General features: G+C 46.3%; 1 protein-coding gene across 1 annotated transcript in view; it reads right to left on the minus strand.

Moving 5' to 3' along the window:
- Positions 1-15,119, minus strand: part of PRKAR2A (protein kinase cAMP-dependent type II regulatory subunit alpha) — a 176,663-nt gene that overhangs the window by 8,413 nt on the left and 153,131 nt on the right. The window contains exon 6 of the mRNA XM_030208076.1: positions 12,048-12,201. Coding sequence (XP_030063936.1) covers positions 12,048-12,201 — 154 coding nt within the window. The remainder of the gene's footprint in view (positions 1-12,047; positions 12,202-15,119) is intronic.

The raw sequence follows: 15,119 nt of genomic DNA on the forward strand, positions 1-15,119 counted from the left end.
AAGAACATAAGAATATCCATACTGGGACAGACCAGGGTTGCTGTTCAATACATGCATAGAATCCTCCCATCTCTCCCCTACACCACAGTTTTGCTCCTACACATCTTGTATGCCTTGAGAAAAGCAAACAAACCCCTTTACACAGGTGTTTAGACTTGCCTCATCTAAACTGCAAACATACATTACCAGCTTTACTATAAGCGTAAGCAGATCAGAAGTGACTAGAATTGGACAAAGGTGTCCTGAGCATTCTTTGAACAAGAAAAATGAACATTCTTGGCCTTGCCTCATTCACTGTCTTCTTTAAAATGCACAAACTATTTTTTATTATACATGCTACTGAAATCCAAACGATTGCTTCTGGTAACTGCCTGGACAGAGGAAGGGTTTTGGGAATAATCTAGTAGGGGCACTGCATTTCTAAATATACTGTTAGTCAATATTACACATGACCTTTTTTGTCAGTTATTTTAACATGTATAACTTTTATACTGCATTACTTATGATTATTCCTGTGTTTCCCTAACAAATTATCTTAAAATCAATTATACATCCCAGGTTTACAGGAAGCAATGGGAAAGAAAGATACTGAAATGGTCCACTTAATGGGCACACACTTTGGTAAGAAAATAAACAGTACTATACAGAATCAGGAAAGTGTCAAGTAGAAAGATATGGGAACTCATTCACACTACAGTCAGTAGCTAAAAGACTACCGTGTTTACACATGGACTGTTGAGAGTCAGGAATGAGTTACTCTAGAATCATGATGGTTTGTAGTTCTATGCGCTACTGCGTATACAAAAAGTTCATGTGTTAGAGAAGTACAGTCAGAGAAGAGAGAATAATGTTCTGCTTTCAAACAGCTTCATTTCCTGATTCTGTGTGTAATATAGTTTGGTTTGGGCTTTTCAGAAAGCCCAAACATCAGTTCATTAACTGTCCTAGCAGATTAATGGACACTTAATGCTCTTCTGAGCCAAGGGAAAATTAGGTTCTTACCTTGGTAATTTTCTTTCCTTTAGTCACAGCAGATGAATCCATTAACTGATGGGTTGTACCCGCCTACCAGCAGGTGGAGACAGAGAACACTGAAAGACCATAGTGTCCCTAGGACGGCTAGCCCCAACTGCCTTCAGTATTTGAGATTTCCAAAGCACAGTGAACCATAAAGGTATAATAACAAACTTTCCTCACAGCGAACAATCGCCCCATAACTGGAGCATCGAAGGAGGGATGATCTCAACCTCCTGTAGTAGAACATCATGTAGAAATTCTGATAACTGTTTTCCAACTTCTCCCAATGAGATTTATATCTGCATGAAAGATCTGCACAAAAAAACAAAGACAGGGAGGGATCATGGATTCATCTGCTGTGACTAAAGGAAAGAAAATTACCAAGGTAAGAACCTAATTTTCCCTTCCTTGTCATCAGCAGCAGATGAATCCATTAACTGATGGGATGTACAAAAGCAATCCCTACTTAGGGTGGGAACAGGCCACACCACGAGCCAAAACTTGAGCTCCAAAAACAGCGTCCTGCTTCGCTGCAACATCCAGCCTGTAATGCCGGGCAAAAGAGAGCTGAGAAGCTCAAGTAGCCGCACTACAGATCTCTTGAAGAGAGTGTGCACCCGTTTCAACCCACGAGGAGGAGATGGCTCTCGTGGACTGCGCCTTAAACACTTCAGGCGGAGACCAACCTGAAAGATATGCAGCAAAAATGACTTCCTTGAGCCAACGGGCTATAGTGGCCTTAGACGCGGGCCTCCACGCCGAGGACCTGACAACAAGACAAAAAGGTGATCAGAAGTCCTGAAGTCATTTGACATCTGTAGATACTGCAACAGCGCCCTGCGGACATCCAGAAGATGTAACTGCCCATAGGAGTCCGGGAACTCTTCCCCAGAAAAGGAAGAAAAATGGGCTGGTTCAGGTGAAACGCTGAAACCACCTTAGGCAGGAAGGAAGGCACTGTACGTACCGTTACTCCGGACTCCGAGAATTGCAGAAAAGGGTCCCGACAGGACAGCACCTGCAGCTCAGACACGCGTCTAGCTGACGTCATGACCACCAAAAAGACTGTCTTGAGAGTCACATCCTTCTCCGAAGCTTGCTTAAGCGGCTCGAAGGGCGAACACTGAAGAGCCTTCAACACTAGCCCCAGGTTCCAGGCCGGACAGGGCAACCGGACAGGAGGACGGAGCCTAAGCACTCCTATGAGAAATCTGGCAATGTCCGGATGAGCAGCAAGGGACAAGCCAGCGACTTTCCCTTGATAGCATGATAATGCTGCCACTTGCACCTGCAGGGAATTGTAAGCCAGGCCTATTTGTAAGCCCTCCTACAAAAAGTCCAGCACAGTTGAGACAGTAGCTCGTGTGGGTGTGATCGCCTTTGAAACACCCCACGCCTCGAATTTGCGCCAGATCAGAGCATAAGATGCAGAGGTGGACTGCTTGTGGGCATGCAAGAGAGTGGAGATGACCTTGTTAGAGTAGCCTTGGTCTCTCAATTGCGCCCTCTCAATAGCCAGGCCGTAAGACCAAATCGGCAGGGATCCTCCATAGACACCGCATACCACGGACGCCTTGGCCAATCTGGAGCGATGAAAATCACCAGACCTCAGTGCTGTTGAATCCGCAGTAGGACTCGTCCTATCAAGGGCCAAGGAAGGAACACATACAGGAGGCCCGAGGGCCAGGGTTGAGCCAGAGCATCCAACCCCGCCGAGTGAGGATATCTCCTTCTGCTGAAAAAGCGAGGTACTTTGGCGTTTGCACTTGACGCCATTAGATCTATACCGGGAGTCCCCCATTTGGCACAAATCTGAAGAAAAACTTCTTCTGCCAGTTCCCATTCCGCCAGGTCGATTTGATGCCTGCTGAGAAAATCGGCTTGCACATTGCTCTGACCTGTATATATGAGCTGCTGACAGAAGCTGCAGGTGGAGTTCGGCCCAGTGGCAAATCTGAGCGGCCTCCGCGGCCAGGGCCCTGCACTGAGTGCCACCCTGACGATTTATGTATGCCACCGCTGTCATGTTATCTGACAGAACCCGGACAGCAAGCCCTTTCAGAGTCTTTTGAAAGGCCATAAGAGCCTGGAATATCGCTCTCAGTTCCAAGCGATTGAAGGACCACCCCGCTTCCACAGGTGTCCACAGACCCTGAGCATAGCTTCCTTGGCAATGTGCTCCCCAGCCTAGAAGGCTGGCATCTGTTATCACCAGGCACCAGGAAGGAAGCGCCAGAGGCATTCCTTGGCACAGCATCATGTCGGAGAGCCACCACTCCAAACTGAGCCGGGCCGCAGGGAGCAACGTTAGTCTGCGCTGATATTACTGGGACATCGGAGACCATTGTTGAAGAAGGGCAATCTGCAGAGGCCTCATATGTGCTCTCGCCCAAGGCACCACCTCCAAGGTGGCCGTTTTCGACCCCAGCAGCTGGACAAAGTCCCAAGCTCGCGGGCGAGGCATCCGCAGGAGCAGACAGACCTGATTCTGAAGCTTGCACCGCCTTTGGTCAGGGAGAAAGACCAACCCCGATGCCGCATCGAACCGGACCCCCAAATACTCGAGAGACTGAGAGGGGGGTCAGGTGACTTTTGGGTATATTGACGACCCAGCCTAGGGCCTGCAGGACCACCACCACTCTGGCTGTGGCAAGATGACTCTCGGTTGCCGAGTCCACTCTGATGAGCCAGTCTTCGAGATAAGGGTGAACTCTAATACCCTCTCGCCTGAGACAGGCAGCTACTACCACCATTACCTTGGAAAAGGTACGGGGAGCTGTGGCTAGGCCGAAAGGCAAGGCCTGAAACTGGAAGTGCTTTCCCAGCACTGCAAAGTGGAGGAACTGCTGGTGTGGAGGCCAGATAGGAATGTGCAAATAAGCTTCTTTTAGGTCCAGAGACATGAGAAACTCTCCTGGCTGTACCGCCGCAATTATGGAGCACAGGGTTTCCATGCGAAAATGTCGTACTCTGAGAGCCTCATTTACTCTTCGTTAAGTCGAGGATCGGCCTGAAAGACCCGCCTTTTCGAGGCACCACAAAATTAATGAAATAGCAGCCGCAGCCACGTTCGGCGGGAGGCACCGGGATCACCGCTCCGAGGTGCAGCAAGACTTGTAAGGTCTCCTCTACCGCCGCCTGTTTTACGGAAGTGCCGCATCGGGACTCCACAAACACGTCTCTCACCAGGGCACCAAATTTCAGTCGGTAACCTTCCCTGATCAGGTCCAGGACCCAATGATCTGAGGTAATCTTGGTCCACTCCTCTAGAAAGAGGGAAAGACGTCCTCCTATTGCAGGAAAGGAGGAGTGGACCGGCGTCCCATCATTGTAGAGGACGCCCCTGAACTCCTGGCCTTGAACCGGCCCCTGCGGAACGTTTGTCCGAGCGAAAGGAGTTCCTCTGCTGAAAACGGGCACGTTGAGAAAACCCAGCAGAGCGCCCCCGGCGATACCTTCGAGTTTCGCGGAAGTGAGGTCTGGAAGAGGAAGGAAACACAGAACCCTTGGAAGAAGGCCTCAGCCTATCCTCAGGTAACCTCTGGGGTTTATATTCCCCCAGGTCTTTCACAATCTTCTCCAATTCCTCTCCAAATAACAGGAGGCTCCGAAAGGGTAGCCTCACCAGTCTTTCCTTAGAAGCCATGTCAGCCGCCCAATGCCACAGCCAAAAAACGCGGCGGGCGGACACCGCCACAGACATCTGTTTAGCCGAAGCTCTGACCAGATCATAGAGGGCGTCAGCCAAAAATGACAGGGCCGACTCCATCCACGGGGCAACCTCAGAAAGGGGACCCGCACCATCGGCGGGCTGTTCCACCGCCTGCTGTAGCCAGGAAAGACATGCCTGGGCTGCATAGGAACTGCAAACAGACGCCCTCAAGGCAAGGCCCGCAATTTCAAAGGGCTGCTTCAGCGCGGACTGAAGCCGCCAGTCCTGCATGTCTTTCAAAGCGACTCCTCCCTCTACTGGGAGAGTGGTCTTTTTTGTCACCGCCGTGACCAATGCATCCACTTTAGGCATCCCCAAAGGGGCCAAGTGCTCCTCACGCAGAGGGTAAAGCTGACCCATAGCCCTGGCCACTTTCAAAGGCCCATCGGGGTCAGACCATTCAGCAGAAATAAGCTCTTGGATGGAGTCATGCACAGGAAACGCCCGAGTAGGCTTCTTAGTACTCGCCATCCTAAGATTAACAGAGGAGGCGTCGGCTACAGCAGGATCATCAATCGAGAGGGCCTACAAGGCATCAGTAATGAGATCTGGCAGCTCATCGCGGTGGAAAATCCGGACCACATTGGGATCATCCAAATCCAGTGGCAAACAGGCACCCTCCTCTGGATCATCTGTTCCTGAGGGTCTGCCAGATCACTGACTCTCCACAGCCCGACCACGGGGAGGGGGGGGGGGGGGGAATATATATGCACTACTTTCAGACGGGGAATTTACCCGTCTATGTTTAGCGTGTTTCCAACGCTCGGGGAACGAAATAACCTCTGAAGTCATCCCCGGGGCATCAACACCCGGAGGGAAGCCAGGAGGCAACGCAGTGTCAGACACCTGCGGCACAGCTCTCTTCAGCATAAAAGCCTTATGCATTAAAAGCACAAACTCAGGGGAGAAAAACTCACCCTAACCCTCCGTGAAGCTAGAAGGTACCGCCCGGGGCATGCTGCTGGGTTCACTTCGCGTGCCCGCTTTCAGCATAGAAACTCCTTTCACTCGGACAAACGTTCCGCAGCTGCCGGTTCAAGGCCTGGAGTTCAGGGGCGACCCTCTCAATGATGGTGCGCCGGCCCTCTCCTCGTTTCCTGTCATCGGAGGAAGACTTTCCCTCTTTTTCGAAGAGTGGGTCAAAATCTCCGCAGATCAGTGGACCTGATCAGAGACGGATACCGAATAGAATTCGATGCCCCGGTGAGAGACGTGTTTGTGGAGTCCCGATGCGGTTCTGCCGCCAAACGGGCGGCGGTAGAGGAGACTCTGCAGTCTGTGCCAGATAGGGGCTGTGACCCCGGTGCCTCCCGCCGAACAAGGTCTAGGCCGCTACTCCATTTACTTTGTGGTGCCACGAAAAGGTGGGTTTTTTCCGCCCGATCCTGGACTTAAAAGAGCTAAACAAGTCCTTAAGAGTGCGGCATTTTCACATGGAAACCCTGTGCTCCGTCATTGCGGCGGTACAGCCAGGAGAGTTTCTCACGTCTCTGGACCTGAAAGAAGCTTATTTGCACATATCAATTTGGCCCCCGCACCAGAAGTTTCTGCGGTTTGCGGTGTTGGGAAAACATTTCCAGTTTCAGGCCTTGCCTTTTGGCCTCGCCACAGCTCCCCGAACCTTCTCCAAGGTAATGGTGGTAGTAGCTGCCTTTCTCTGGCGAGAGGGTATCTGGGTTCACCCGTACCTAGACGACTGGCTCATCAGAGCAGACTCAGAAAAAAAAGAGTCATCTAGCTACAGCCAGAGTGGTTTCAGTCCTTCAATCTCTGGGCTGGGTCGTCAATATGGCCAAAAGTTACCTGACCCCCTCGCAATCTCTAGAATATTTGGGGGCCAGGTTCGATACAGCCTCGGGCTATGTGTTTCTTCCCGAACAAAGGCTGTGCAAGCTTCAGAATCAGGTCTGTCTGCTCCTGAGGATGCCCCGCCCGCGAGCTTGGGACATTGTCCAGCTGTTGGGATCGATGACGGCCACCTTGGAAGTGGTGCCATGGGCGAGAGCACACCTGAGACCTCTACAGTATTCTCTATTTCAACGATGGTCTCCAGTATCTCAGGATTATCAGTGCAGACTTTCTTGGCTCCCTGCGGCCCGCCTCAGTATGGAGTGGTGGCTCTCGGACAGCATGTTGCGGCGGGGAATGCCGCTGGCGCTCCCCGATTGGTGCCTAGTGGTGACAGGTGCCAGCCTGAAGGGCTGGGGTGCACATTGCCAGGGGAAGCATGCCCAGGGTCTGTGGACGCCCGACGAGTCGGAGTGGTCTATCAACCGCCTGGAGTTGAAAGCGGTGTTTCTGGCTCTTCTGGCCTTTCAAGTGACCCTGGAAGGATTGGCTGTCCGAATGATGTCAGACAACACGACAGCAGTGGCCTACATAAATCGACAAGGCGGCACTCAGTGCAGAGCTCTAGCCGCGCAGGCCGAACAAATTTGCCACTGGGCCAAGCTGCATCTACAGTCCCTGTCAGCAGCTCACATTGCAGGTCAGAGCAACATGCAAGCCGACTATCTAAGCAGGCATCAGATCGATCCAGCGGAGTGGGAACTAGCAGACGATGTATTCCTGCAGATATGTGCCAAATGGGGCAAGCCAGTGATGGATCTTATGGCGACCAGTTCCAATGCCAAAGTCCCGTGCTTCTTCAGCAGACGGAGGGCCTGCAAGGCATCAGTAATGAGAGCTGGCAGCTCGTTACAGTGGAAAATCCGGACCACATTGGGATCATCCAAATCCAGTGGCAAACAGGCACCCTCCTCTGGATCATCTGTTCCTGAGGGTCTGCCAGATCACTGACTCTCCACAGCCCGACCACGGGGAGGGGGGGGGGGAATATATATGCACTACTTTCAGACGGGGAATTTACCCGTCTATGTTTAGCGTGTTTCCAACGCTCGGGGAACGAAATAACCTCTGAAGTCATCCCCGGGGCATCAACACCCGGAGGGAAGCCAGGAGGCAACGCAGTGTCAGACACCTGCGGCACAGCTCTCTTCAGCATAAAAGCCTTATGCATTAAAAGCACAAACTCAGGGGAGAAAAACTCACCCTGACCCTCCGCCTCCAAATTAGGAGAAACGGATGTAGGAGCTCCTCTGGCAGCCTCTAAACGAGGCGTCCCCTGCACTCAGACTCCTCCGCAACCGCGAGGGTCGAGGCATGTGGCGCTTCCAAAATGGTGCCCGCTGCCAAAGAAACATCGCTCGGCATGCTCATACTAGCGTGAGCGTCTAAGGAGCACGTTTTACACAGCCCCGTTGCTGATCTGCATTTACAACGGGAGCAGCGGTTAACTCCTTCAGCAGCCATCGTCCGTTTTTTCACAGGACGGGAATATAGCAATAAAATGGCGGCTTCGCACCAAAACTTGCCCCACTTCAGTCCATGCTTTCATCATTTTCCAACTAGATACTGCAATACAACTTACTGCATTATTTCTTCCTTTCAAATTTAGTGTCTACAAACTCTTTAAAATTCTGCAGTTCACTTTTTAGTGCAAATCTAAAAGAATCGATCATGTGACTCCTCTATTCATACAGCTTCACTGGCTACCAATAAAATTCCGGATATAGTTTAAGATTCTTTTCATTGCACATAAGATTCTTTACACAGGTTCCCCTTCTCTTCTTTCTTCTCTAACTACCTCATATACCATGTTGTGCTCTTCGTTTGCTGGATGCTCACCATCTAGCTGCCTCCATTTACAACTGCATATTATGAAACAATCAGGAATTTGGCCTACTTTTTCCTAGTTCCAGAGCTATCCGCTCTGAACTTTCTTTACCCAAGTTTTGCTCAAAACACACTATTTCCAGCTTGCTTTTGTTTTACAGTGCTGATGGGCTCTGTGGATTGATATACTTGTGGATTGTTATGTAGTTTTCTCTTAATTAACCTGAGGTCTTTTTAGAGTGTTTGTTTCTGAGTGCATGTGTTCTGTCCTATATTTTATGGAGGTCCTTTCTACTGTATTTTAGCTGTTATTTTACGTGTTCACCGCTTTGACCTTTATTAGATACAGCGGTATAGCAAAACTTTGTAAACAAACATTTTTCTTTTTCACTACATTTACTTTAGCAAATGTTTAACTAATGCTTTTCCCCCCTGGGATTGTGACACTTGGCATCTGGACTAGCTTGCCACATACTAGCTAAGATTAGTTCCTCATAATTTATTCAACTGCACATATAGTTTTCTGTCAATTCAGCCACATCTATTTATCCCAATGGCCTACCCAGCTTGCCTGTCTATGCTTCAATTGCACTTGCTCTCTTGGAGGCCTATTATGTTCCATTTTATGGTACTGACATTATAAGCATCATACCTATGTTATTGAATTGTTCTAGCATGCGCCTATTAAGATATGTCATTTGTATTATGCTGACTTCATGTTTACCACATCTGTTATTTGAATGCTCCCTCTATTCTACCTATTACAGTACCATTTGCACTCTGCTGACATTTATCATATTTCTATAATATTATTGTTCTACAGTACTGAAAGCACACTTGTTATGCTTAGCATATTATGTGCCTGCTGGTGCTGCTTTTCTGTCCATTTAGGGAACCTGGACATTATCTTCTGTTTTCTTGATTCTGTATTATGAAGGATTTGTTTTGTAATTGTTTTTAATGTGATTTTATGTATGGATTTTTGTTTGGTGCCCTGGATAAGGGTGGGTTACAAGTAATAAATCCAATCCAATCTATATTGCCATTTCCGTAAAATCATTTTGTGGAGTTGGATCGGACAGTATGCCAGTCAAACCTTTCTCTTCAGAGAATATGGATCGTAGTCAGAATTCCAGAAGTGCTCAGTCTCCAACCTTAAGAAAAACGCCAAGGGAAATGTCTGGGTTGCTGCTTGACACAGTCTCCACATATCAGTGCAAGCAGGTCTCAAATGAGGGCATCAAGATATCCAATGCATTGGTAGTTACCTCTCCCAATGTACTATTGAAGGATACTGGTGTAGCAGGCCCCTCGAGGTCCCAGCATGGATATCTTTCCGCTAGACAGTGTATAGGTTTTTGAGGACTGACGATTTCTTGATGCACTGATAAAAATTATGCCAACGCCAATGTGTCACATCAAGCAAGGATACATTCCAGACCATTATCAAGACTGCGCTCCGCATCAAAAACTGTTGATGTCAAAGTTGTGCAGAAACAGTAGGAATGGTCATGTCCTCCTTTGTCACTTGGGCGTACTGGTGGCTTAGTCTTAGGAGCTCAGAAGCTGTGGTGGCCTAGGAGGATGAGCAGTCCTCTGGGCAGGGACACTAAGAGCACCAGTGAACTTGGTACCTAAAAGCTCTCCACATTATGCTCCAAAAGTTGCTGTCAACCGGTATTTACCAGTAGCGCAAGTTCTAGAGACCATTAACAAACGATTTTTTTCAAGACCTCTTTTACAGGCTCATGTGTGATTTTCACCACCAAGGACTATATTGTGATGTGACTGTCACATACAAATAAGAAACCTCCTTTAGTGATTCAGTCTCTGAAGAGAGACTCATTTTTAACTAATTTGATAATACAATACTTTCAAGAGACTCCTGAGGCAGGCACATAGGTGTCGAAATGTGGTGCTGTGTCACATCATCAATGAAAGGTTTAATCTCATATTGATTGTTCCTTGGTCTGTGTTTGAAGTGTCTGGATCCGTTTCCCACTCCTGTTTTCCTGTTACTATTTCCCCCATGGGATTCTGATGTTCTTTCCACATTTGTGGTTTGCCTGCATAAAGATAAATCCAACCAGAGCACCTGAGGCTTTAAAAACACCTTAATGAACAAATGTGGGGGGAAAAAAAAGAAAGAAAACTTAAAACATGGCTGAAAACCTACCTATGAAATTACAAAGGACAAGAGGAGCATGGGTGATGCAACCAAACATCTCTGGGGAAAAACAAAGACTAATTGGGCCCTACACAACAGCAGCAGGTAGGAAGTGATGTGCATGCAACAGTGATGTTCCTAGAAGTTGAAGGTATGTTCCTCCGCATCAGGCTTTTCAGTGAGGAGTTGATAATCCTGCTTGTCTTCTGAAGAAAATGTATCATTTTGTTTACAAGAAGCGACATGGGGCCATAATATACAACTATACAGTCTCCTCCCTAGTAATTGTCCTCAGCAGCACTAGCTTCGTGATGATGTCCTCCTCCAGCCTTGCCTAGATGTCCTGGGGAGAGAATGGAACCAAAACTCTGGGGGAAACTTTCCCTGTACAGTCACAATCTGGACAAGGTCCCAGTCCACTGCCCCCTCAAATCCAGATACCGCATCCTTGGGAGCACTGACCACAAAGGAGAATTTACACCCACTATTAAAAAGAACTTTTCCTTTTCTTGTTTACAAATATGCCATGGCGTTAAGAACAGAGGATTATACTAGTGAGGTGGGGAAGAGGAGAGGTCATTATGTTATAATGACCTTCCTGCCCACATATGCTTCAGACACTTGTGGAGATTTATATTACAAGAGGAGGACCAACATGCTTGTATGAATAAAGGCCTATCAAAGTATTAATCTTCCCCTGGTAATAACAGCAAGCCTTCCACAATTCACTGAAGTACATTTAGATATTAATGTGTCTTCTCCCTTTGAATCTTTCATTTAGTATATATACCGGTTAAAAGCATCATATAGGTGTCTCCATACTTGTTTCTAAATATTCAATTTTGAACCATCTGGAGATACTTCTGGGCAAACATTTCCACAGAAATCTAAATTACTAATGAAATAGCCACTAGATGGTGATGTTTCATTAGCTAACAGTGAACCTACCTGATTAACAGAAATTACATTGCTGGTTCATGAGAAACCTTTCCGTTTCTCTTATTTTGTTTATATATTCTACTTTAATACTTCGAGCCGTGTTTTGATATACCTCAAGAGTTAAAGAGATCCCTTGAATAAGCAGGAAACCTGTTATACTTAAAAATGAATGTGATGGTACGGAAACTCTCTCAAAATCTAGGAATTCTTATCTGACATACTTCTTCAGGGACCCGGAACTCAGGTCCATAAGGGAAACAAACCAGTCTATTTTTTAGATTATACATAACATGCATGCAAATTAAACTGCTTCTTAGAAAAAAGATATGCAAATACAATCCATCTGGTGAGTATTCATTACAGAATCCTGAGGACTACATTTGTGCACAGCTACATTATTTCTTTTGGCACAGATCACAATATAAGTCACAGCGAATTCCATTTGGAAACTGACCTTAATTAAAACTTGTTTTAAATTTCTACTGGCTTTTCACATTTTGGGGTACCTATTAAAATCTGAGTTCACTTTTTACTCACCAGTCCCCAAAGGGCCCCTTCTGTTGTGGCAATAATAGTAGCAGCTCTTGGAGTGTTGTACATCAAAGCCAGCTCTCCAAAACTTCCACGATTATCATAACGGCCAACACAGTGGGACTGCTTATCTCTAGTTACATAAATATCATACAGTCCTCTGGAAAGATTAAACATACATTTGTTAGACTAAATTACTTTTAAACTTGGTAGTGTACAGTGTCAACATTCATGTAAACATTTTCCTGACCTTTTGTGTACGAGGCTGATGAACCACCAATTAAGCTATTCTGATATACTGTACAGAACTGTTTCTATCAATAGAATCTATACTGATTTAAAATATGATGATGAGACTGCAACAAGTTATCAGTATTTTTGACTTAGATAGACAGCCCCTCTCTGCCAAACCTACTTTTAAAAAGCTTTTTGATGAGGTAGCACTAATAAATGTTATGCTCATGTTATATCTTATAACTTAAGAACATAAGAATAGCCATACTAGGTCACACCGATGGTCCATCTAGCCCAGTATCCTGATTCCAACAGTGGCCAATCCATATCACAAGTACCTGGCAGAATCCCAAATTGTAGCAAGATTCCATGTTATCAACCTGAAAGATAAGTACTGGCTTTCCCCATGTCTTTGCAGTACTAATCTGCAAACGAACCTTTTCCGGAGATGGGAAGGAGGTAGAACTAGAGGGCATGAAATGCAATTGAAAGGGGGCAGACTCAAGAAAAATGTCAGGAAGTATTTTTTCACGGAGAGAGTGGTGGATGCTTGGAATGCCCTCCCATGGGAGATGGTGGAGAGGAAAACGGTAACGGAATTCAAACATGCGTAGGATAAACATAAAGGAATCCTGTTCCGAGAGAATGGATCCTCAGAAGCTTAGCTGAGATTGGGTGGCATAGCCGGTGGTGGGAGGCGGGGCTGGTGGTTGGGAGGCGGGGATAGTGCTGGGCACACTTATACGGTCTGTGCCAGAGCCCATGGTGGGAAGTGGGGCTGGTGGTTGAGAGGCAGGGATAGTGCTGGGCAGACTTATATGGTCTGTGCCCTGAAAATGACAGATACAAATCAAGGTAAGGTATACACAAAAAGTAGCACATATGAGTTTATCTTGTTGGGCAGACTGGATGGACCATGCAGGTCTTTTTCTGCCGTCATCTACTATGTTACTATGAGGCATATTTTCAAACCACTTAGCCTTCCAGGCTAAGTGCTTTGAAAATATGCCTCTGTGTTACCTTAATAGCAGTTTATTAATTTTTCCTTCAGAAACTTGTCCAAACTATTTAAAACCCAGACACTCTGTTGTAACCACATGACCCAGCAATGAGTGTTCTGTCCTCTGACAGCCTCGCACTAGTTTATAACGTGATCCTAAAATGTGTGTAATGCTTTTACTGTTATTCTCATTTCTAAGGACTATCATTGCTGCAGTTCTCTCACTTTGCAAAGATACGTGCGCAAGGCATTGTGCGTAATGTAGTTCACAAGCAATGCAACCACATTTGCTTGGCTGTATAAGAACTGCTACCACTGGTTGTGAGGCTGCCCAGACCTCCTCTCTCTCTCTGCCAAGCTTGGCTCTTTTGTCTTCTTCTACCGTATCTCTCCTCAACCATCTTTTCTCCAAGATGAAGAGCCCTAGACCTCTTAAGCCTCTTTCATATGAGAGGAGTTCCATTCCCATAATCATTTTGGTTGCCTCTTTGAAACTCTTCCAATTCCGCTATATCTTTTTTGACGTACGGTGACCACAGCTGTGAACAGTACTGAAGGTGAGGTTGCACCATGTCTTTTGTCTTATTTTCTATCCCTTTCCTAATAATTTATAACATTCTATTTGCTTTTTTGGCCGCCACTGCAAACAGAGAAGATTTCAATGTGTCCACAATGACACAGATCTTTTTCTTGAGTGGTAACTCCTTATATGGAAACTAGCATCAAGCAATTATCATTTAGATTATTCTTCCTAATGTGCATCACTTTGCATTTATCCTCAAGTAGCTTTCCTTTTTAACATTTGTTTTGTCGCTTTTATAGTGTACTGGACTGAGATTGTTAAATATTTGACGACATATTTACGTCTGCCAATATTTTTTGGCTTGGGAATATTAGAACATACAATGTAATGAATGCAAGCCAACATTCAAGAAATATGTTACCATGGTTTGAGCCCCAATACCCAAGAAAACCACAATGAAAAATTAGGAAAAAAAATAGCCGAAGCTCTTTGAACTGGGCGAGTTAGGAGAGGCTGAAAAAATGCACCTTCTCCTCACGGGGGGAAAAAGAGAACTGGGGAGACCACGTTTGGACGACAGACAGGATGGCACTTGCACACATGCGGTGGAGCATGGCTCGAGCTCTGAAAAGATCTGTTTTTTTCACTTTGGCAAAATGCCGGACCAGGCGACGCAGATCAGCGTCACCCACTTGTGAGAACATTGAAGCCTGCTTGTCCTTGGAGAAAGTATATGATTTATATCAGGGGTGAGCAACCACACTCCCCAAGGGCTACAACTCAGTCAGGTTTTCAAGATAGCAGTATATCAAACCGCAGATCAAGCCATGCATATTGTTAAAACTACAACAGCTCCATACGATCCTAGGCCACCCTCTTTAGTAAAGCGCTTTGCTGAGCTTCTTCTCCCCTACATGACCCACATGATTCAGACTAGTCTAACAAATCCCTTTGGAAAGCAGCCATTATTTGGCCAAAGATGTTTGTCAAAATAGAGATTTGGCTAATAACTTTGTTGCAAGCTCTGTGAACACTGGACTCCCTCCCTTTTAAAGCTATAATTAAAGCCCACCTGTTCCAAGCAGGTTTCAACTGATTTTTGCTCAATTGAGTGCAACGGGCTAATCTAGTCGAAGCCTGTCGAACTACAGTAGAATTTTCTGTTTTTCTGCCTTTGCATTGCACTTATATTTTTTGATTTGTACTGTCTTATGATTTATGTTTTATTGTACCATTATGTTTTTTGATTCTGTACACCACTTTGATGGTTTGACCCTAAGCGGAATATCAAATAAACCTAATCTTGAAGATTTCCACAATG

Source organism: Microcaecilia unicolor, chromosome 6, assembly GCF_901765095.1.
Source record: "Microcaecilia unicolor chromosome 6, aMicUni1.1, whole genome shotgun sequence".
In the NCBI taxonomy this organism is placed as follows: domain Eukaryota; kingdom Metazoa; phylum Chordata; class Amphibia; order Gymnophiona; family Siphonopidae; genus Microcaecilia; species Microcaecilia unicolor.